General features: G+C 37.2%; 1 protein-coding gene across 1 annotated transcript; it reads left to right on the top strand.

Annotated features, from left to right (window-relative positions):
• Positions 1-12,907: 12,907 nt before the first annotated feature.
• Positions 12,908-13,393, top strand: LOC140174384 (uncharacterized). The gene has a single exon (XM_072198832.1). The coding sequence runs from the start codon at positions 12,908-12,910 to the stop codon at positions 13,391-13,393; it is 486 nt and encodes a 161-aa protein (XP_072054933.1).
• The last annotated feature ends 11,035 nt before the right edge of the window (positions 13,394-24,428 follow it).

Here is a 24,428-nt window from a genome sequence, read left to right as displayed (position 1 = left end):
TACAAGATAACCAAGCTCCTAACTCAGCCTGCAAAGCTAATCCTGGCTGGAGAATATTTATATACATACATATAGAAATCCATAACCTAAAATATATAAAGGTTACTCTACTTCTCCATAAACCTCTATGAGGTGCGAAAGTAAAGCATATATATAGGGAGAATTTATACATATAGATATAACAAAATGAAACAAAATATTAAATCTCAAAAGCCCATTTTGTTGCAGAGAACTCCAGACGCCTAGTGAGGTGCCTCTCGACCTGCATCTGAAAAATATAAATATCCATATGGAATGAGAACCGGGGATTCTCAACATGGTAATGGTGCCGACATAAGATATAAGGTTCCAGGAAAGCCAGAGGCAATCCTAAAATGCTGACACTCAGATTATAAAACTTAAGAATTAAAACAGAAGCCATAAATTAGGGTGGTTCTCTAAGGCTTCCTAAACTTAACCAAAACTTTAACCTAACCCTCCATCATCCACTTTTCTTCAAAACCTCCATTTCCAGTGGAATCACACAGACAAGCAAGTAGACAATGACAAACACAATTAGGATACAAGTAATGCAAATAGAACGTATGACAATGAAGCATATTAAAATCACATATGCATTCCTAATTAGAGCACAAGCAAGCAATTCAAATGATATGCATATGATGCATACCTATCCTATGGCCGATGAGTCTCATTTGTCGATTATCAAGCCAATCCAACAAGTTTGGTTGCTAAACCTTGGACCGTCCCTTGACGTGCATCCCCAAGGGTCTATGCATAGCTTTTTCTCATATATAAATCTTGCTCATTGGGGGATATCCTTCTCGAGAATTTTTACGTACCAAGTCATCCTTATGTCGTAGGGTCAACAGAGTATCGAGTCTTAACTTGGAGCACGTGGTGGCAAGCCACTGTTCTTTACCTAGGAAAACTCGTATCTCAGATAAAATAAATGCATAAGCCACTTAAGCATTCATATTCATTTGTAATCATTTCATAATCATACATTATGGCCATAGCATCATTTATATATCATATATTTGCGCCTTTTATACATAATTCATCATAACCCAGAGCAAGTGGTGCGTACCACACCCTTGCATCTACCGGAAAGCCTCTATACTACCCAACTTGGAGCAAGTGGAGCGAAACCACAATCCTTGCGCTTACCTAGGAGGTACGTTCTCATATACCCAGGAGGAACAAAGGAGGAGATCCTAACCTCCCACCATCTCGCTGGGGGCGATTTTACAATAACAGAGGAACAAAAAAGGGGATCCTCACCTTCCACCATCTTCTGGGGTTGCACTTTCAAGAAAGAGTGCTCAAATATAACATTTATTCCTTTCTTTAATCAGGTTTATAATATATATATATATATATATATATATATATATATTTATATACAACCTATCTCCTCATACCTAATTCATTACTTCTCAAACTTTTTTCATCTCCAAGTTACCACCCCCTTTCTAACTTCTTATCATCAATCAACACATAACGCAAGCACCTTGATCGCGTACGCGAGATACCAGACCCGAATGGAATGGTCGCGTCCGGTGCAAGTGGTCGCGTATGCAACCCCTTAAAATCCTTTTCTCGCGTACACATGCACCAGCCTGCATACGCGAGATGCCCAACCCAAATAGAATGGTTGCGTCGTGTGCGGTGGTCGCGTACGTGAGTTCTGCAGAACCAGCAAAAATCTTCAAGTTGCAGAATTTCAATTTTTCGCACCAAACTTCCGACGAGCATAACTCTTTTGTTTTAAAACGTTTTTCATCCGTTCTTCAAACGGCATAAACTTCATGGACCCAATTTTCATATGAAATGAGTTCGACAGAATTTGAGAGTCTAGAAGCCATGTTATGGCTCGCTGAAGTTCAGCCAAAAATTAAATTTTCAGAAAAGTTTATAAACCTCTATTTTCACAAAAATCAAACTCAATACCAACATTCCACTCATACAAATAGCACCACAACATACCATTTACAGCACTGCGATCTCCACATCCTACCACAATCAACCGTACCTCAATATTACTCAATCTCATACATAAATTCCTCAATTAACCAACAAGATCATCAATAATTCATCACATATACATATTCATTCTTAACAACTTGTCAATCATCATTAAATCATCATATAGCATTCTATTTTAATCACTAACATCAAGCACCAAATCAATACTCAATCTATTTCAACATTTATTATCAAAGGTACTAAGCATTTAACACATTCATGAATTCACACCTATCTTATGGTCATCTAGCCTAAGTTTTCACAAGACATTATATATTAAATACGAGAAACCAAAATCATACCTTGGTCGATTTTCACGTATAATCCAAAGACACCCCACAAGGCAAGCTCACAAGTTCTACCATCAAAAGTCAGCCTCCAAAGCTCCCAATCAAGTTTCCATCTCCTCAATGGTGCTCCAAAACACAATTACACACTACCTCTACACATTACCAAATCTATATACCAAGTTTCAATACCTAATACACAATAATCCAAAAATCCAGAAGGTTTAGAAGCTCTTACATTACCCATACCTCAAATGAGCAAAACCTACTAATCCATCAAGTTTAATTTGAGCCTAAACACCAAGATATCAAGTTTCAACAACCCAACTACAAAGTTTTTGAAAATAAGGGGGAAAAAAGAATGCTGAGATGAAATTGAGGTTCCTTACTAAAATTAGTCATCGAACTTTGTAGAGCTCGACAACATAGACGCGTGGTCGCAAACGGTGTGGCAATCGGAGCTCGGAGTAGCAAATTATATGGATTTGAAATGGAATAAGGGTTTTGGAACCTTCTTTCTTCTACCCTTATGTTTTGGAACATGAACGGTGAATGAAGGGAAGAAAATGAGGTGAAACTCATTAGTTAGTGAAGTGTGGGTTGGGCCTTGATCCCAATATGGGTCTGGTTTGTTCAGTTTGGACCGTTCGGTCCAATTTTGGGCCAAATTCTTTTAAATTAGTATCAAAATTCTTATTTTAATTAGTTCTATCTTATTAAACTATAAAATTCATATTTCTAATTTTTTTATTAAAAATTAATTTATTGACTAATTATTCGCTAATTTTTACGGGGTTTACAATAACGACGACGACAACGAGGACTGCCTAAATCTTTAGTTGTTAGTGTTTCGTTTTATTGTTTTATTGTATTTATTTGATGTACTTGATTTTTAATTTATTTTAAATAATAGGTTCCTATTATTTATGAATTGACCATTAATTGTGTAAAAAATAAATTTAAATAAAAAATTAAAATTGACCATTTATTTCATAATTCTTTTAAAACAAATCGGTATTACTGTCAGATTTATCGAGGAAATAATCTAACGGTAATAATATGGGAAACAACATATTGTGGCACCAATATTACTGTAAAAAAATTCATCAGTAACCAAATAGTTTTTCGAACAGATAATATGTTGGAGAATCTGACGGTAATTACTGTTGGACAAAAAAATTTCGACGGTAAACATTTATCGGCGATGTTTATACTGTCTAATTCACTCCGACGGTACTCGGTATTTTTCTTGTAGTGTTTTGAGATAAATGTGGTTGATGACTTATATCAGTTCAGTGAGAGTATGTATATTTTTATTATGGGATAAGTATGGTTTTGGTCCCTAAAGTTTTCAGCCAGAATCAAAATTGTCCCTCATCTAATTTTTTATATAAAATCGTCCTTAACGTTTTTTTAGTATTAAAATCGTCCTTTTTAATAAAATTTTTTGTTTTATTCCTAAACTACCTCTATTCCTATTTTAATAATAAAAATTATAAAATTAAAAAAAAGACAACGCGTAAAAACGCGTTGGGGGTGGGGAAGAAAAGGGTATACGAAGGGGGAGGGGAGGGGAAGGGAAGAGGGGGAGGGGGAAGGGGGGAGGGGGACGGCGCCGGGGAGCCTCCGTCGTCACCGCCGTGACCTCGTCGTCGCTGCCGCCTCCTCCAGAACTCTGATGACGATGACGATGACAATGAAGGGGGAAGGGAAGCTGCCGTCCCACTGCCGCCTTGCCGCCCTCTGGCACCGCACCGTACCACCACCACCTTCTTCTTCTTCTTCTTCTTCTTCTTCTTCTTCTTCTTCTCTCCTCACCGCCGTCATATGAAGAACCACCGTCCGCCGCTGTCTCTACCTTCTGCATCTGCTTCTTTGTGCTTTGAATTTCTGAGGAACCACCATCTGCTTCTTTGTTGATTTGTTGCTTTTTGTTTCTGCTTGTATTAAATTTGTGCTTGAATTTGTTGATTTTCTATTTCTGCTTCTCTGTGTGGAGGTGGGGGTGGGCGTGGGGGGAAGGGGAGACGAGGAGACGGGGAGGGGGAGGAGACGCGGGGTGGGAGTGGGGTGGGGGCAAGGGAAGATGCGCGGGGTGGGGTGGGGGTTGGGAGACGGGGAGGGGGAGGGGGAGGGGACGCAGGGAGGGGATGCGGGGTGGGGGTTGGAGGAAGGGGAGGGGGAGGGGGAGGGGAAGGGGAAGGGGAAAGGGGAGAGGGGGATGGTGGCGGCGTTGGTGGTGGTGTTGGTGGTGGTCGTGGTGCTGTTGGTGGAGGTTGTGGCGGTGGTGTTGGTGTTGGTGGTGGTGGTGGTGGTGGTGGAGGTAATTGTGTTGGTAGTGGTGAGAGTATTTTTATCCAAAAAAATAAAAAGAACGATTTTAATACGAAAAAAACGTTAAGGACGATTCTAAATAAAAAATTAGAAGAGGGACGAATTCGATTCTGGCTGAAAACTTTAGGGACCAAAACCATACTTATCCCTTTTATTATTCTTGTATGTCAGCAACATACAGAATTATAAATAAGGTTATATACTCAACTATAATATATTTAAATTGTTATCAAACAAGAGAGTTTAGAGTGTTTAAGTGTCTAATGAACAAATTAGCACAAATTCTATAAATGCATGCATATTTGATTTATAAGATACTCAAGGTCTTTCGTGTGGAAACTAGTCATATGGGTGCTATATCATTTTATGATATATTATTTCAGTGCGAGTGTGCACTTAGATGCTCATGCAGTTTAGACAAATTTTCGAAGATAGATATTTTGCATAAATAAAGTATTCAATTTCGTTTTTACTCTGATTTATAATCTCATAAAATTTATTAAAGTTGGGCTAATTGAAAATAGGCATGCATGAAATTATTTTCACATGTAATTTCTAAATTTTCTCATCCAAATATGATCTATGTTGTTGAGTACATTAGTATAGTGATTATCATAGTTTCGTCGCGACACTAATGTGATAAAAGCTACGGTAATTCCACAACTGATATATGAGATAGACCAGATTGTTAAAGTAATAACGGAAATAGCATTCAGATGCACGCATAAAGTTTATAAGATATGATTATCTCAAAAATATATCTGTATAACTCAAGTGGGAAATTTTTAGGAAATTATTATTTCTTAATCTATTTGTGAATAATACATATATTAATTATAATAGAAAATTAAGCTATTTCACATTAAATAACTTATATAATGGTGATCACATTTATTATCATAAATGCTGAATTAAATAAGTCATTAATACTTTTGATTTGGAATTAAATGAGAATAAAATCAGAAATACTATTTTATTTGAGGTTTAGGGTTTAATATGCCACACTCAAATACAAATAGTGACTTTAGGGTTTTGGTCTCCAACACATCAAAGCCGCTTCTGTAGCTATTTTTCCATCAGAAGAGTTGCGATTAAGCCTTATCAAGGATACAAAAGGCTTTGGTTGACGAAAATCAAATAACCAAATTTTTTCAATCATGTTCATGAATTCAAGTACGTTTCCGCTTTCAAGTATTTCTTTCTTAATGACTTAACATGGATGGTCTTTGGATTAAGAAAATCCTAAAATTTTCAACAGTCAAATGCCCACGAATAGCACCATGGCAACACGAGATGATGTGACTGAGGGTGGTCCAGCTCAATGACGCCACATGCTGGACGTTAGGAAATGCACAAATTGTGACTCTGCAAGAAGAGTTTGAATGTTGATGTACATAAGCAGTGCAATGTGAGAGGATCTTGTCGTGAATGACGGCGCGATGCAATATGGAGCAGGCCAATCACGACTGAGAAGCGGAAAAACAATGTCGCATCAGGAGAGGAGAGGAACGACGCTACGTCATTTCTTATGAAAGGAGATTTTTTTTACCACAAATTTAAAGTTTAGAAATTTTAAAATTAAATAAGTTTTTTCATTTGTGTCTAAACTAAATTTAAATATCGTGGATATCTTATTTAACGGTGAATAAACTATTCATCTAACTTAATATTTCATAAAAACATAATGAAAATCTTTTTTATTTTAGTTTAAAACAATAAAATTTAAAAAAAAGCACCCAAAAACTTCACCTAAGTTCATAGAAAAGGTATAAAAAATAAATTTTTAGTAAAATCAACTTGAACTATTTTTTTTGAAAATTTTAAAATTAAAAACTTATAATTTAAAATTAAATATATAATTTAAGAAAAAATTAAAATAAACAAAATAATTTTTTTAAAAAAATTGATATTGATTAACAAAAGTTAGTTCTCTATCATTACCCAAATTAGAAGTATAAAAAAATTTAACTAAATTCTTGGTGAGAGGTCACCATCAGGGACGGATCTGGGGACGAATAGTGGCCTCGACCCTTCTAAAATTTTAAGTATCTATACTTATATATGAGATACGTGTTTAAAGAAATAAAAAAAATTGTATAATTTAGTACTTTTGTATGTATTACTTTTTATTATGTGATAAATTTATGTCTCAATTATTTAACTTATTAATATTTTTTACTTAATTAATTTAATATCATATTCTCAAGTCTCTGTACTTTTCAAATTAGTTTTTATATAATCAATCATTTCTATATCTATTTTTAAAAAAATATTTGTTTTTAATATTAACATATATAATATTTATATTATTATATAAAATATTAATAATAACTTATGTAGTTATATTTTGGTAATCACATTGTGTACTTTAGATGTTCTTTTTCTTATAATAAAATACTCATTTTTTATTAAAAAAATTTTTTATCAAAATATTCTATAAAAATACTGTATCTTTCACATAATTAGTAGTTTATGATTTATTTATAAATTTTTCAAAATTTTAAAAAAAGAATTTATTTTTAATTAATATAATATGTAATAATTTTTTAAACACACTATAAATTATTGATATTTTATAATTTTATAATGCATTATTAATATTGTTATATTTCTTTTATATAACTATCATGCTAAAAATAAAATTATAAAAAATAATAATTTTTTAATATATATTAATAAATCTTTTATAAAATTAATTCAATAACTATATATTATGTTTAAATTATTTTTATAAAATAAAAATATAATAAATAAATAATTAATAAATTCATCTAAAAATCGATCCTTCGTATTAAAATTTTTGGATGTGTTCCGGTCACCAAACTTATTACACTACACATGCACGAGATTACATATGCCCTTAGCTAGTTCGAGTTGAAGTTTTGACTCTCTTAAGTGTATAAGTCGGTCAAATTCAATAAAATTAATCAAAATTTGCGTGAATCACAGTTAAATCAGATTGGTCAACCTACACCCGACGACGTCAATGCACGAATTTGTGGAGTTGGAACACGGGTGCTGTGTATACACCCCCTCTCCTCTTGTTGCTGCACCATCTTATTTCTTAATAATATATGTGACAAAAATAAATATATAATAAATTATTAATTAATTTTTATTTTATTTATTTTTTAAATATGAATTGACATAAATATCAAATAAAAAAATAATACATATTATATAAATATATTAATATTAATTATTGAGCTGTGCCTATAAAATTGGACCGACGTTATGCCTCACAAATGACACGTTTTAACAAAGTGTAATATACCAAGTCAAACCACGTCAATTATCCACTACGTCACTTATCCCAGGAGAGAAATCCGATCGTTAGTTCGGATACAAGGCCAGGGATCCTGAGCCAACTAACAGATTCCGCCAACCATAAATAACGCCATACAGATAACTAAAGGATGAGGCTCAATACCGAATATACACAGCAATCGCTTATAGAATATTTTTCCTTCTCATAAACTAACTTAAGTATCGGAGTCCTTTTTGCAGGTACTCCACACTACTCAGACGAGGCTCACACAGGTGGCACGATCTTCAGCAAGAACAGTTGATCAAGCCTCTCAAATCCCCTGCCGACCTATACCTTAGTTCGAGCTCTTGGCAGAAAAATTTGGCACCCATCGTGGGCCGAAAGTTCACTCTCACCCCCCACTAAATTTCTAATTTTTATTTACCTTTGCTCGTATTGTATATTTTTCTCTTTGTAGGGAGCAAAACATGACCGATCATTCTGAGACTCAACAACAGTCTCAAACCAACGCCGAGATTGGAAGGTTGACAGCAAGAAAACTAACGCTGATCAACACGAGGAACCCCAATCGGAGTCTAACGCAAAGATAGGGGAGACGATCCCAAAAAATGGGAGACGGCGGACCAACCCATTCTCCGAGGAAATAATGAGCTTTAAAATTCCCCGAAATTTCACACTTCCTATGACATTAACACCGTACAAAGGGATCGGAGATCCTAAAGTCCATGTTACAAAGTTTGAATCAATGATGTTGCTCAACAGTGACTCTGACCCCATCCTGTGCCGATCCTTCCCAACATTTTTAGATGGAGCCGCTTTATTATAGTTTTCTAACTTGCATGCAGGATCCATAAACAGTTTCGATGAGTTCTCCAAGATGTTCATTAATCACTTTGCAGCGTCCAAGATATACTTAAGGGACTCGGACTACCTCAGTACAATCAAACAAGGGTAGCACGAGAGCTTGAAGGACTACATGACGGGCTTTACAACAGTAGCAATGGAGATTCCCGACCTTAATCTAGAGGTACAGCTGCATGCGATAAAAAACAGCCTCAGACCGGGGAAATTCCAGGAAGCCATCGCTGTAGCAAAGCCAAAAACATTGGAGGAATTCCGAGATAAAGCGACGGGGCAAATTGAAATAGAGGAGCTCCGCGAAACTCGGAGGAACGAGAGGCCAACATCCAGAAGGGAAGAAGAAATACCATACAAGTCCCAGAATAGAGACTCCAAAAAGCCTTTCAGGCTGGCCCTGAAGTTTGATTCGTATACCAAGTTCAACACTAAAAGGGAGGATATAATCAAAGAGATCCTCCACAGTAAACTCATCAAACCACCAAGTCGAGCAGGTACGTACCAAGATCAAAGGTATGTTGACAAAACAAAGCACTGTGCCTTCCATCAAAAGTTCAGACACCCCACGGATGAATGCGTCGTAGCTAAAGACAAATTGGAAAGGCTAGCAAGACAAGGATTACTGGACAAATATATCGGCAGACAAGCCCACAAAGAACAATGAGCCTCAGGCGAAGTAGAACACCCGAAGACAAATGGCAAAAAATCTCAATGGCAGAATAATCAACCGCCAAAGAAAGTCATCAATTATATTTCAGGAGGTTTCGCATGTGGTGGAGAAACAAGCTCGGTTAGGAAAAGAAGCTACCGAACCATGTTAGCGGTTTAAGACGAGACGTTCTCTGACGTACCTACACCAAGAATCCCTGATATCACGTTCACAAGCAAGGACTTCGACACTAGAACACCCAACCTCGATGACCCCGTAGTCACTCGGTAACAGCAGGAGACCTCTTAATTCGGAAAGTCTTGTTAGACCAAGGGAGCAGTGCTGACGTCATGTTCCTATCAACCTTCAAGAAGATGCAACTGAATGAAAAAGTACTACAACTGTCCTCCGGTGAACTCATCGGATTCTCAGGGGAAAGGATCCCCGTGATAGGTTATGTATAGGTGACCTAGGGGAACCCCCTCACTCAAAAACTTTAGACATCTAATATTTAATTGTTGACTACTTTAGTCCATATAATATCATCCTAGGAAGACCTTCTTTAAATGCTTTTGGAGCCATAGTCTCCACTATTCACTTGTGTGTTAAGTTCTATTCAGAAAAGGGAGCCATAGCAACAGTTCACTCAGACAGAAAGAAAGTGAGGCAGTGCTACAACGCAGGACTCAAAGCACAACAGGCACCGACGAGGAGGATAAACTCGGTATACAATGCCAGCGACATACCAGACCTCACCGAGTTGGATCCTCAGATCCACCATGAGCAAAAGCCAACGCCAGCCGATGATCTGCACAAGGTAAGCCTAACAAGAGACAAGAACCAATGCACTATCATCGGTTCTACTCTACTTGCAGGATACAAACAGCAGATGATAGATCTAATCTGAACCAATGCTGATCTATTCACCTGGACCCCGGCTGACATGCCAGGGATAGACCCAGAAGTCATATGTCACAAGTTGGCCCTTGACCCCAAAGCCCTACCAATAAAACAAAAGAGAAGGCAACTCGGAAAGGAAAGGACAGAAGCAGCAATGAAGGAAACGCAAAAACTGATAAGCACAGACTTTATCCGAGAAATACAATTCACATCATGGCTGGCGAATGTGGTCATGGTGAAAAAGAACTCGGGAAAATGGCGAATGTGTGTGGACTTCACTGACCTGAACCGAGCATGCCCTAAAGACTCCTACCCCTTGCCAAACATTGATAAGCTCATAGATAACACCTCCGGCTATCAAATTTTTAGCTTCATGGACGTGTATTCAAGCTATAATCAAATACTCATGCACCCCGGCGACGAGGACAAGACAGCCTTCATAACTGATCAGGGAAATTTCTGCTACAAGGTCATGCCATTTGGCCTCAAAAACGCAGGCGCTACCTACCAGCGTTTAATGGACAAAGTTTTCCAGAAACAAATCGGTAGGAACATTGAGGTATATGTGGATGATATGGTGGTCAAGTCAAACACCGAAGAAGAACATCTAGGCGATCTAAAAGAAGTGTTCGATCAACTGAAGAAATACAACATGCACCTCAACCCAGAAAAATGCGCATTTGGAGTTCAAGGAGGTAAATTCCTAGGGTTCATGTTGATGCACAGAGGCATAGAGGCAAATCCTGAAAAATGTAACGCAATCTTGGAGATGAAATCACCATCAATGATCAAAGAAGTAAGCAACTCACAGGAAGATTAGCCGCTCTCTCAAGATTCTTGCCAACAATGGCAGCAAAATCGGACCATTTCTTCAACACGCTACAAAAATAAAAAAAGTTCGAATGGATAGAGAAATGAAAAAATGCATTCGCTGAATTCAAACAAAGACTTGCATCTCCTCCTATACTGGCAAAACTAATACATGGTAATCTTTTGTATTTATATCTTTCAGTATCAACTAACTCGATTTCATCTGTGATTGTAACAGAAATAGGTCGGCAACAAAATCTAGTATATTTTGTTAGCAAGATCCTGCAAAATAAAGAAATGAGATATCCGACCATTGAAAAACTGGCATACACCCTAATAATCACAGCGAGATGACTCATGCATTATTTTCAAAGCTACAAGATCATAGTGTGGACAAACCAACCACTAAGACAGGTACTGGAAAAACCTGATCTTGCAGGAAGACTAACCAAACGGTGCATCGAGCTGTCAGAATACGATGTGGAGTATCAAGCTCAGATAAAGTCACAAGCATTGGCCGATTTTGTAACAGAACTGGCAGCGGACGAGGATATATACCCAGAATGGGAGTTGCATGTGGGCGGTGCAGCCAATGAGGACGACGGAGGAGCAGGTATAGTTCTCAGAGATAAAGATGGGATCTCCACTGAGCAGTCAATAAAGTACATGTTTTCAGTTAGCAACAACCAATCCGAGTACGAAGCGCTCCTAGCTAGTATGCGCCTAGCAAAAGAGTGTGGAATATAGAACATAAAGGTCTACTGCGACTCCCTCTTAGTAGTTCAATAGGTAAACGACGTGTTCCAGGTACGAGAACCCTCCTTAGAACAATATTATGCCCAGGTAAAATATTTAGCACAACACTTCAAACATTTTGAAATAACCCACATAAATAGAAATGACAACAATCGAGCCGATGTGTTATCCAAACTAGCCACATCTAGGAGACTAGGAACACCACCAAACTTTGAAACAACCTAGCATATGCAACAATATTGTTATGAGTATGTCACAGGAACTGGATTGGAGAACACCCTATGTCGAATTCTTGAAACACGGAAAAATACCAGAGAAGGAAGAAAGCCTAAAGCTCTTCCAGAGGAGGGCAAGCTTCTTCACCATCATAGACGACGACCTTTACAGAAGAGGATTCTCTCGACCTCTGCTCAAATGCCTAGGAAAAGAAGAAGCCAATCTCGCAATGGAGGAAACCCACGAAGGAATCTGTGGTACACATATTGGAGGCCGAAGCCTCGCAACAAAAATATTAAGGGCAGGGTACTATTGGCCGACATTGAGAAAGGACTGCCTTGATAAAGTCTGAAAATGCGATAACTGCCAGAGATGCTCACCAGTCATCCACAACCCAGCCGAGACTTTACACACCACAGAGATCGGATGGTCGTTCCATAGATAGGGACTTGATATACTCGGCCCTTTCCCAGTCTCCAAAGGACAGGTGAAATTTCTGATCATAGCAATCGACTACTTCACAAAATGGGTAGAGGCCCAACCCTTAGCAAAAATAACATCGGAAAAGGTAAGAGGTTTCATTTGAAAATTTATCATATGTCGGTATAGACTTCCTATGGATATTATCACTGACAACGGTAGATAATTTACCGATAAAAGAATAGCATCTTTTCTACAAAAATTTAAATATAAAACACCATTTTTCCTCGGTTGAGCACCCACAATCCAATGGGCTCGCCGAAGCCGCTAATAAGGTCATTTTGTAGGCTTTAAAAAAAAAGTAACACTTGCCAAAGGACAATGGGCAGAACTGATACAGAAATTCTCTGGGGTTACAACACCACCCTAAAAAGTTCAACTAAGGAAACACCATTCAGGTTAATGTTCGGATCCGATGCAATGATCCCAATCAAGATATCACAAGGATCAATCAGAACGAGCTATCTCGATGAGGACACAAATAACCAAATCAGGGAAGCCGAGTTGGACACACTGGACGAAATGCGAGAAGAATCAAAGATAAGACACGAAGCGATGCAGCTCATGACTCAACGCAAATACAACACAAGGGTCAAACCTCGGATACTACAACAAGGAGACCTCATACTCCGACGATTAGAAGATGTCCGAAAACCACCAGGAGAGGGTAAGCTCGCCGCCAACTGGGAGGGCGCTTTCCAAGTTATACGGGTACATGGCCGAAGTGCATACTCATTGCAGACCCTAGAAGGAGATGATCTACCAAACACTTGGAACACCACTTCATTACGATTGTATCATATTTAAACATTTGTAATCTTTTTGAAGAATGGGAGGTACTCTTTTTCCTACCACCGAGGTTTTTCCCATACTAAGGGTTTTACTCGGGGAAGTTTTAACGAGGCCGACTACTTCAAAAATCAAACAGATATACCAGATGTCAATCAAACATATTATTTACACAAAACAAACACGCATTCATATCAAACAGAAGGATGTGTTGCATATAGAGTCTCAAACATTTCCATAGCCAAAATACAAGACGAGCAATTCAAAAGCTCAAACAAAGTCCAAAACGACAAACTAACAATCATTTATCATTTACATGGGCATTTTCACCCTGGGCTTCATCCACGGGCTCGTCATCGACTAAAACCCCACCAATAACTTTCTTAGTAACATCAAAGCGACTGACATCAAACTCAGGAGCAAAGATAGACATTTGACTCACTGCACGGCCGAACCCTGTAGCAAACATTTCAATGCCGCTATCTTCCAACTCTTAAACCCGAGCAGTTAACCTGCCTTTCTCCAAGTCAAACTCCTTTGACTGTTCTTGCAAGGACCAAATCTGGTCCTGTAAACTCCCAATATCACTTTCTAAATCTTTCATCTTCTTGATCAAATCAAGTATCACTTCATCTCTCTCAGAAAGTGATTTTTCAAGAAGCTTGATTTTCTTAGCATCTTTCCTTTCCTGAGCACCCAGAAGCTCAGCACTACGACCAACACATAGCAGCCTAGTAGCAATAACCTGTCACAAAATATTATCATAAAAACACTAAAAGATTACAGGGAAAACAAACAAACATAAACCAACAATCAACAGACCTGCATGAACTGCCCAATAACTTCTTTACCAACATTCTGCAACAGCTGGATATCATGAGCGTTCTGGCCGACCTTATCCGACAGGGCAGAAAAAGGGAACCGATCACTAAAAACAGACTCCGAGGAACCTCCGAGTGCAAAGCCATGCAGCAGCATTTGTTTTCTAACACCACTCCTAACCCCAGAACCAGCAGCAGTGTCAAAACCAGAGAGGATTTCCAACGACCCTTCTGGCTCAGGACGTTTTCTCTTCTCCCCACGAGGATGAGCACTTGACTGGGCGACGTCAATATTGTCTTCCTTGAGGACCTTACTCGCATCTTTCCCCTCCTTTTTCTTCTACAAAAGCGACCTCATTTTCGCTGAGGACAAGCTCAGAACCCTCCCACCTAAAGCAACAAAAACATAATAGAAAACATCATTAACACAACATACGAAATATCAACACAAGACAAACTCAACGGAAACACTCACCAATATATTCACCCAACTTATCAGCATCCATCTCAAACCTAAGAAGCTCGACAATGGACAACAACTTCCCAGAAGAAAAGACACTAATAAGATACGCCAGAATCAAATCGTCCTCCTTCGACCTCTCAAATGCATAAAGGATTTGCATAGGCTCAAGAGACCAGTAAAGAGGGAACAGCTCACCCAGCTCGTCATCAAGGAAAAAGGGATACTCAGTCTCAGAAGAGCTTAGCGGACTTTTACAAACATTTCTTTAAAGTTCTTGAAAGAAGATTTAAACAAAGAAAACAAGGCGCGCCCAGGGTAGCTACTCAAATTTACCCAGAGACCTTTACAAACTCCCTTAGAGTGAAAAAGGGAAAAGAACAAGTTCAAAGAGGGAACGTGACTCAAAAACGACATTAAGACTTCAAAACCATAGAGGAAAGCCCATGAATTAGGATGTAACTGAGAGGGGGCACAGTTTAACTGAGTTAACACCATACATTCGAAGCTGGTAAAAGGAAGTTTCAAGTTCAATTCAAAAAATAGACAAGTATAAACATAAAAATACGCCCAATCCCCCCTCCCTTTTTTCACAAACCCTCTCTTTCCCATTACAAGCAACTAGCTTGACACCACAAACAGCGTTCTTACGGACCCAATCCGAAGCATTGAGCGAAGCAAGCATTTTTGGGTTTTGATAAAGAGATGCACGACACTTAACATCAGCATGAACCCACTCATAAAGATCATCTTTTACTTCAACCACCTTATCCTCTGGTTTTTTCATTTTGACACACAACAAGAAGAGAAAGAAAATTGAAAGCGAAATACTAACCTCTGGATGTCATTTCCTTTCTCGCAAAAAAAGTATAGTGAAATGACGAAAGCCCCAATAGAAGCTCCCAACACAATAAACACAATCACACGATGTAATTCACAAGCCGCTGGATCAAAAAACTGTTGATGTGACGAACCACACCAAAAGCCACGATTACCTTGATCCACGGACCCACTAACAAGCCATCATCAATCACCTTTGGGAACCGAGGCATCAATAAATGCAGCTCTTTCGTCTTCCATTTTTTAATTTTCATAACCTTTATTTTTTGTTTTTTGTTGTTTCCTTATTTCAATTTATATCTTACTTTACTAATTGGCACAGCAAACGTACGTCAAGGTCGAAACCAAGTCGAGCTTGGGGGCTCGGACATAGGTCAGACAACGTATAATGTCGGACAAAACACCAACAAAAGCTCAACTTGCTCCCGACCATAGCAAGTCAAGTTTGGGGCTGTGATCTGTGCCTATAAAATCGGACCGACGTTATGCCTCGCAAATAACACGTTTTAACAAAGTGCAATATACCAAGTCAAACCACGTCACTTATCCATTACATCACTTATCCAAGGAAAGAAATCTGATCGTTAGCTCGGATACAAGACCAGGGATCCCGGGCCAACTAACAGATCCCTCCAACCATAAATAGCGCCATACAGATAACCAAAGGATGAGGCTCAATATCGAATATACACAGCAATCACTTATAAAATATTTTTCCTGCTCAGAAACTAACTTAAGCATCGGAGTCCTTTTTGCATGTACTCCACACTGTTTGGACGAAGTTCACACAAGTGGCACGATCTTCAACAAAAACAGTTGATCAAGCCTCTTGGATCCCCTATCGACCTATACTTCAGTTCGAGCTCTTAGTAGGAATAATTATATTTTTATTTGTTTTTTTATTCATTTAAATTAAAAAAAATATTTTATACTAACAATTAATTTATTATTTTTTATACTATATATTATATTTAAAAATTAATATTTAATTATTAATAATATATTTTAAAAAAATATATTTAATTTTTAATTTTTAATTTTTATTTAATTATAACCAAATTTATTCGTACTTTAATAACCTAATTATATAACCGAATCAATTATCAGTTTAATTTTGATAACTATAGTAAAAACTATCAAGAACATGTTCCCTTTTAGTTCGAACGGAGGACTTGAAACCTGCGCAACAAACTGAGAACCATTAGACGCAGAATTTTTTTTATTATTATCTCTAATGTTTTTTTTTCTATCTTTAATATATAACATATCCAAAATTAAATTATATTTTAAAAAATTATATATATTAATTATAATTTAATTGATTCAACTGGTTGAACTATTAATTCAATAACTTAATATTTTGATTGAATCGATATATATAAATTTAAGTTTAATAATTATGAGGTGTCTATCTGATTCTCATATTTAAAATTAAAAAAAATCTAATTATTAAATGACTAAGGCAATGGATTTAAATTATTATGATAATTTTTTTTCAAAATATATATTATTAACAAAAATAAAAATTCACCATCAAAATTAATAATGTACAATAAAGTCATAGAATTATATACACTCCACTATATATCACTCCTTCTGAACCGGGTTGATTATTGCCGAACTGCTAACCAATCAGCTGCAATGCATATCATTAGGACCATTACTTCAATGCCTTTATCAGTTCCACCCTCTTATCTACACTAATATATACAAGACAAAGTTATGCAGTAACCAACGCCATTATTCCTATAAAATACTCATAAGTGCCAACATCAAAGTCCTCAGGATTATCATATGCAGCGCAGCACCACAATTATATCATCATCATAAGTATATATTTATTTTTTATTTTATAAATTGAGGTAATGACCAAATCAGTACCCAAAAGATTAAAACGCTGACATTGCGGTATCTGACTGTTGTAAACGATAAAATAGTACCTGGTTAATTTTAAAAACTGACAAACGTATCTATAACCTGGCCAGACCAAAGCTCCGGTGAGGACAATGCTTACGTGAACACCGGATTATACTGACAAATCATGTTTTAATTGAGTTGTAATTTCTAATTTATTAATTTGCTAGCCTAGGTAGAAATTAGGTTAATTGGAATTCAATTTGCCCCCAAATCATTACAGTTTGCCCTAATCCCAAATCAACAACGCTCTCTGTTCGTTTCATTCGCAGTAGGGTATCCAAGATTGCAAGATGCATTCTGCAAGGGCTCGTGAAAAATCTGCAACGCTGAGAAGGCAGCCCTCGATGCAAGCCTGCGACGTGTATGGTGCTTCGGTCATTGTGAGTAAAAGTTACGATGGCTGTTGCTTTTGTCCCCTTCCAGTGGTTCCGTTGAAGTCGAAGACAAGTAGCAACCCTGATAGATGGTTTCTATGCTGCCCTCTGTGGAAGGTAAGATTGGAATTGTGATGAATTGGTGAGGAAGTAGAATAATATTCCTTCTTGGTTTATCGTCGGTTCTTATTCATTTTTAGATTTCGATTGTTCTCTGATGTTTGAACTCTTCGTGTTGTGCCAGAACACAGAAATGCATTGCGGGTATTTCCAATGGTTGGATGAAATACAAGCGGAATGTGTGGAAGGAGAAGTTTCTTCAGAGAACAGTAATATGCTGGGAAAATCAGAACCCAAAAAGAAAGGCAGAATCAATGTTGACTGTGGGGATGGACAGAAAATTCAAAGAATGATGATGGTACTATCTGTGGTGAATGACATGAAGGAGAATCTGAAGAGGGTTGAGTTGTGCCTAATTTTTATGTGTATTTTGATTGGGTTAAATGTGGCTTTGATTATGTTTAGGGTGGCTAAGTAGGTAGGCATTGTAGATTATAATAGTATAACAGTGAGAGATTAGAATTTTCTAATCTTGTCCTCAATGTAATTGAGATAAATTAATGTATGTTGTGTTCTTGTTGTGGTTTGATTGAGTTGTTGTTGTTGTGATTTGACCAAGATACATGGAGTCTATGTAAGCCATGTCAATTAGTTTTGTAAACATAAACTGAATAAAACACCAAAATAACATCAAGTTATAACCATTAACTATTTAGAGGAATAAAGTTCAGGTCCCAAATAAGACAACCAAAATGACACATGTTCATAGTAACTGCTACAGACCCAAGATGACAGTAACAAAACACAGAAACACTAGGTTAGCACTTACATGCCATAATGGCAGTTGGGTGCATTTTAAGTAAATCATGTCCAAAATGCAAATAACAACAAACTAAAAAACCCAAGAATCGAAACTCATTTCTTGTCATTTGTTGATGGCTTTGATGGTGGTGGTCCGGAAGGCTTTTTCTTCTTCAAGGATGGTGTGGGCATGAAGCCTGTGAACCTGCTCTGTGTGGCTGGGCTTGCTGCTACCATGGTCTCCCTAGTCACAGTTGGGGGCTTAAATGGTACTGTAGGTTGGGCTTGAAGAGTGGGCCTAAACATATTTACTCTTGTTACTCCTGGGGCACGTATGCTCGTCCACAAATGTCTTTATCTGAAAGGATGCTGGGTAGTTGGTCCTGGCACAGTAGCACAACCAAGGGCAGTTTGGATCATAGCAGATCACCCTACACATCTTCTTCTCATTCCTAAGGTAGAACACCTGTCTCCCAATTTGTATGTTGTACTTCTGCACTACTGCTTTGAACTGCTCCATGGTCTCAAACTCCATATTCAACTCCAGAGTTATTTTTCCATATGGCGTGTTGGGATTATGTTGAGGAAATACAGGTTCCTCTTCGTCATCAGGTGCAGGGGGGCTACAGAGTTCTTCGGATTCATATTGGTACATCTCAGGTTCACTATCACCATCTTCTCTATTCGGGTTAGGCACCTCTACCCTTGGTGCTTCATCCTCCTTTCCAGGTACAATTCTTTGCCCAGACGGTTGAGGCCTTGGATGATTTCTCCTTGCATTGTCCCTCCTACTAGTTTGTGTTACATTATCTGCTGCACAGTCATTTGATATACATGAGAATTGAAGCAATTTTTATTCACATATCCTCTAACTAAAAAAAAAATTTAATTTACCTATTGGGTTTTCTGTAACAGGTTCCTCTGCCCTTTCCTCATCCATGAAAGGTTCTCGAAATTCAGAACCTCCATTCAGACCAGCAACATCATCAGCATTGGTCTCCTCTGTGGGTTCATTCCCAGCTTCAACTTCTCCATGGTTACTCTCAGGAACTTCATTCTCGGCAGCTCTTCTTTCTCGGGGTAAACCATTAGGGGCTGGTCTTGGATGTCTCTTTCTAACCTTCTTAGCAGCTTTCTCCGGAGCTGATGCTCCTTCAGTGTCTTTCTCCGCATTCCCGTCATTTGCAGCTTCTTCCCCTGCACCACTCTCACCTTTGTTCGACTCGTTAACATCAACAGTGGCCTCATTTACACCCTCATTCACATTCTCCTTCACAGCCACACTCAACACCATCTCCAATTCATTAACCTCACCACTGGTCTCATTCACACCTTCATTCTCCTTCTCATTAACATGACCGTCAACCTTATTAGTAACTTCATCCTCCTTGACACTATCACCATCTGGATTGACTTCAACCACACTATCACTACTACCATCAGACACGACTTCTTCATCAATGATTTCAGGGTTTGTGTCAATGGGGTGATCAAAATATAGGTGTACAGTGTTGTCATTCTTCATCGCACTCTCACACATTCTCATGACTTCAGCATCTGTCCTAAGCACTCTAAGACCCTTACCTAACTCTAAACCAGGTTCTAGCCAGTAAACCTCATTGTATCCAGGGTAACCCAAGTCTAGAAATAAACCCTCAACAAAGAATAAATTACATGTCTCCATATTCACCCTGTGTATCTCAGTTACTAAACCCCCGTCGTATATCACCTTACCGTCAACACCCCTTTTCAAGGCACCCATGTGATGATAAACAAAGGTAACTAGACGATCCATCTAAAAAATCGTAGAGGGAAGATACAATGAATAAAACAATCAACATTATAATAATGCTATCGACAGAAGGCACGTAAATGAGAGGATGGAGTGAAGGTGAACTTACCTCTACGTAGCGTTCTTCCTAGCGAAGACTGGGGTTGCGATGATGCCACTACCAACCCCTCCCTGTTGACGCTACGACTTCGACAATGTCTCTCAAATCCTCTTCGTTCTTCTTCGCGCCAAGTAACCAGGGCAACATCTCTCCCTCTTTACGTGACCTTTCAGTTTTACTCTTAGTGAAACACTAAGTCACAGTAAGTCACCCAGCAGTAACAACACTTGTTGATTTGGGATTAGGGCAAACTGTAATGATTTGGGGGCAAATTGAATTCCAATTAACCTAATTTCCACCTAGGCTAGCAAATTAATTAATTAGAAATTACAACTCAATTAAAACATGATTTGTCAGCATAATCCGGTGTCCACGTAAGCATTATCCTCACCAGAGCTTTGGTTCGGCCAGGTTATGGATACGTTTGTCAGTTTTTAAAATTAACTAGGTACTATTTTGTCGTTTACAATAGTCAGGTACCGCAATATCAGCGTTTTAATCTTTCGGGTACTGATTTGGTCATTACCTCTTTATAAATTAAATCTATATATACTGCATGTTCACAATGGATTATTTTTTTCCTCATTTATCCTAACTCAATAAATCCTTAGTCAATAAATTATTAGATGTACAAAATAAAATTTAAAATTCTGACATTTATTTAAATAAATAAATAAAATAATTACTTGATTAATTAAAGTTAGATAAAAAATGACTAAAAGAATAAATAATATCAACAAATAAATTGATCATTTAAATAACCCAAATTAAGTAAAGATAAGTTTTATTTATAGTTTTATTCAAGACATGCATATGCCAATATATTTTTATATATATAAAAAAAGTTTAAGAAACCAATTCTACACGCAGATAAGTTGTAAATTTAAAAAAAAAAAATTCTTATTTTAAAATTTTTAAAATTAAACATGTGACGTTCTATCCCTTCACTTTTTTTCTTACTTTTTCATTTTTTTTATTGGTGTTTCTTTCGAACTTTTTCTTTTTAATATTGTATTACTAGAAGTGAAATCCTTCATCATGAACCAAACTATGTGTTGAGCACAACTATGGCCATTTACAAAACGTCAGTGACGTTTTGTGTTTCTTCAATTAAAATAATATTTTTTTAACAAAACGTCAATGACGTTTTGTGTTTTAATAATTAAAATAATATTTTTTATTACAAAACGTCAGCGACGTTTTGTTCTTTCATGATTAAAAATTTTTTTTTATCGTAAAACGTCAACGACGTTTTGTGTTACTACCATAACCGTGTAGAACACCAAAATGATCAAATATTTTTGTATTTCACATTAAAATTATTCATATATAAAAATTTTAGCCGTTTCTTTCCGTGCTACCTCTTCTTTCACATTTTTTTTTCAGATCATCTTTAAAAATTTTTGTACAATAATTTTAGATATATTTTATTATTTTTTAAATTTTTTATTAAATTTTAAATATTATTTTTTTACAATAGCTAGTTTAAGATGCTTGTTTTTTTTTTCTTTTAGTTTTGGATGTTTAATTTTTTTAAATAAAGAAATATTCAAAAAATCAAAAGAAAATGAAAGGTTGATCACGTTGGATATTTCTTTTATTTTTGTTTTGAATGTTTTTTTTTTTGAAAATCAAGAAGTATGACAGATTGCCTATTTTTTTCAAAAAAAGTGAGTTACACTCTCACCACCAGACGCTATTATCCCGTACCTGAAGGAGGCCGGGTTTAGAGATGTGTTGTCGTTCACGAATTTTGTCTTTGACAACTCCTTTATTACAACATTCGTTGAGCGTTGGTGTCCAGAGACCCACACCTTCCACATGCCGTAAAGTGAATGTACGATCACCCTCCAGGACGTCATATATAGTTTCGGGACAACAACTCTGCAGCGCTTGCAGCAATCTCGACACCTTGTTGTAAGACTCCTCCCAGTCACCGTATATCCGTGCAATCGCCTTTTGTTTTGCCATTCAGACCTTTTTGTAAGAGGGTTTGAAGTGATAGCTCTGTTTAACTGCACCTTGTAGCACTGAGATGCTGATGAACGGGTTTGACTGTATCAACGGAAAGATGACACGACAGATGAGACTATGGTGGTCCTGCGACATTGTGGGTGCTAAACACATGTGCACTCTTCCCCCTTACACACCTCCCCCTAGAGAAATAGAACAACAATGGTAAACATGTTCAACAAGCATAACAACGACAACTGACAACATTGAATACAATGAATCCTTAACGTACCAGTATCCGAGATTCTGTCGAAGAGTAACACGAAGACTCCAAGGGAAACCTGCTGTATGTTGTTGGCAACTCACATGGTACTTCAACCGATCAGACTCCACCACTCGATATTTATCACTTCTGTGAATGCTCTAATTCTTAACACGCTGCATTACTGCATCTTTGTTTTTGAATCTGTGGCCAACCCTAAAGTCCACCCTACTGTCCAAGTTATAATCTTTCTCATCCATGTTGTCCAATGGGTTCTTCTCGTTCATCACGTCCAGATCCAACGTACCATAATGACTGGTACAGATGACAAGGCCGAAATTAGACACGGAGGAGGTAGAAGATACCTACGTGATGCCTCAACTAGGGTCTCTGGTACAAACTCTTCCTCATCATCATCCTAGGAGGAACCGCTCTCGTTGCTATCCGCAACATACTCCTTATCGGACTCCTCACCATCGACCTCTATGCCTTCCACTAGACTGACAACATGAATTAGTGGTGGTGCGAGAGGTGGGTCATCTTGGACGAAGTCTGACGACCCAGATCCACCACCACTGACGTCACCAACCTCCATAGAAAGCTCCATCACTTGTTCCGCCATGATTCTCCTATGAATGTCAAACATTAGGCGCACATGTTCGTCGCTATGGAGTCAAAATGAACGGAACCGAAATACTCCGTTTCCCATCGGTACTAGCAACCTATACTCCACCCTTCCAATCTCTTTTCTCCCATTCCAACCGACGCTACCTAATATCAGACTCTACAATTCCGCCAATGAGCTTACTAACCGGGTATGCAATAGAATGGGATTCCCACACTCAAATATTATTCCATTATCACTATTTCTCATACGACAATTCGAATACACACTTACAACTAAGAAACTACTACTACTAGATATTTTGGCTTATTTTCGGATGGAATAGATAGCAAAAAAGTAGTGAAATATTTGTGGAGAATACAAAGGGTTGCACATCCTTTTATATATAACCGCTGAAAAGTCTTAACATATCTCGTTTACATTTTACACATTATAATTACCCATTTATCTCATTTACAGTGTAAATGAAATAAGTAAACACATATCTTGTTTAGACTATAAACGAAATTTATGCTACATTGATTCTCAGCTTTATCTCGTTTACCGTGTAAACAAAATACGTGTTTACTTATTTTATTTATGCTGTAAACGAGATAAATGATGCGATGTTTTTCGGTGAAAATGTCCGTAGATGTTCATTTACATAATCAATATATTTATTTTATTTATTAAAAAAATTCCAAAATTATATGATCCAATTATTGTTTACGTTAAAAGAATTTTAGATTTTAATCAGTAATAATTATTTTTTTTAAAGGAAAAATATAGGTAAATAATGAAAATATTAAACAATGTAAACAATAAATATATCAGATGTTCATTCTATTAGTATACATATGGTTATTTTAATATTAAAATTTAGAAGATTAATTTAAAAATGTAATGTGTTTTTATTTGATTGGTGGTTGTTCGTATTGTTCAACAAAGTCATTGTCCTAACATTCCCTTTTTTAAAACTAGAGGTGCTAGTTCTTAATATTTTTCTTAAAAGAAATCCAATAATTCAAGGATAGATACGTAAATGATCAACCACACTCCTGCCATTTGC

This window comes from Arachis hypogaea, chromosome 7, assembly GCF_003086295.3.
Source record: "Arachis hypogaea cultivar Tifrunner chromosome 7, arahy.Tifrunner.gnm2.J5K5, whole genome shotgun sequence".
Lineage (NCBI taxonomy): Eukaryota > Viridiplantae > Streptophyta > Magnoliopsida > Fabales > Fabaceae > Arachis > Arachis hypogaea.
This window is presented reverse-complemented; position numbering and strand designations above follow the sequence as displayed.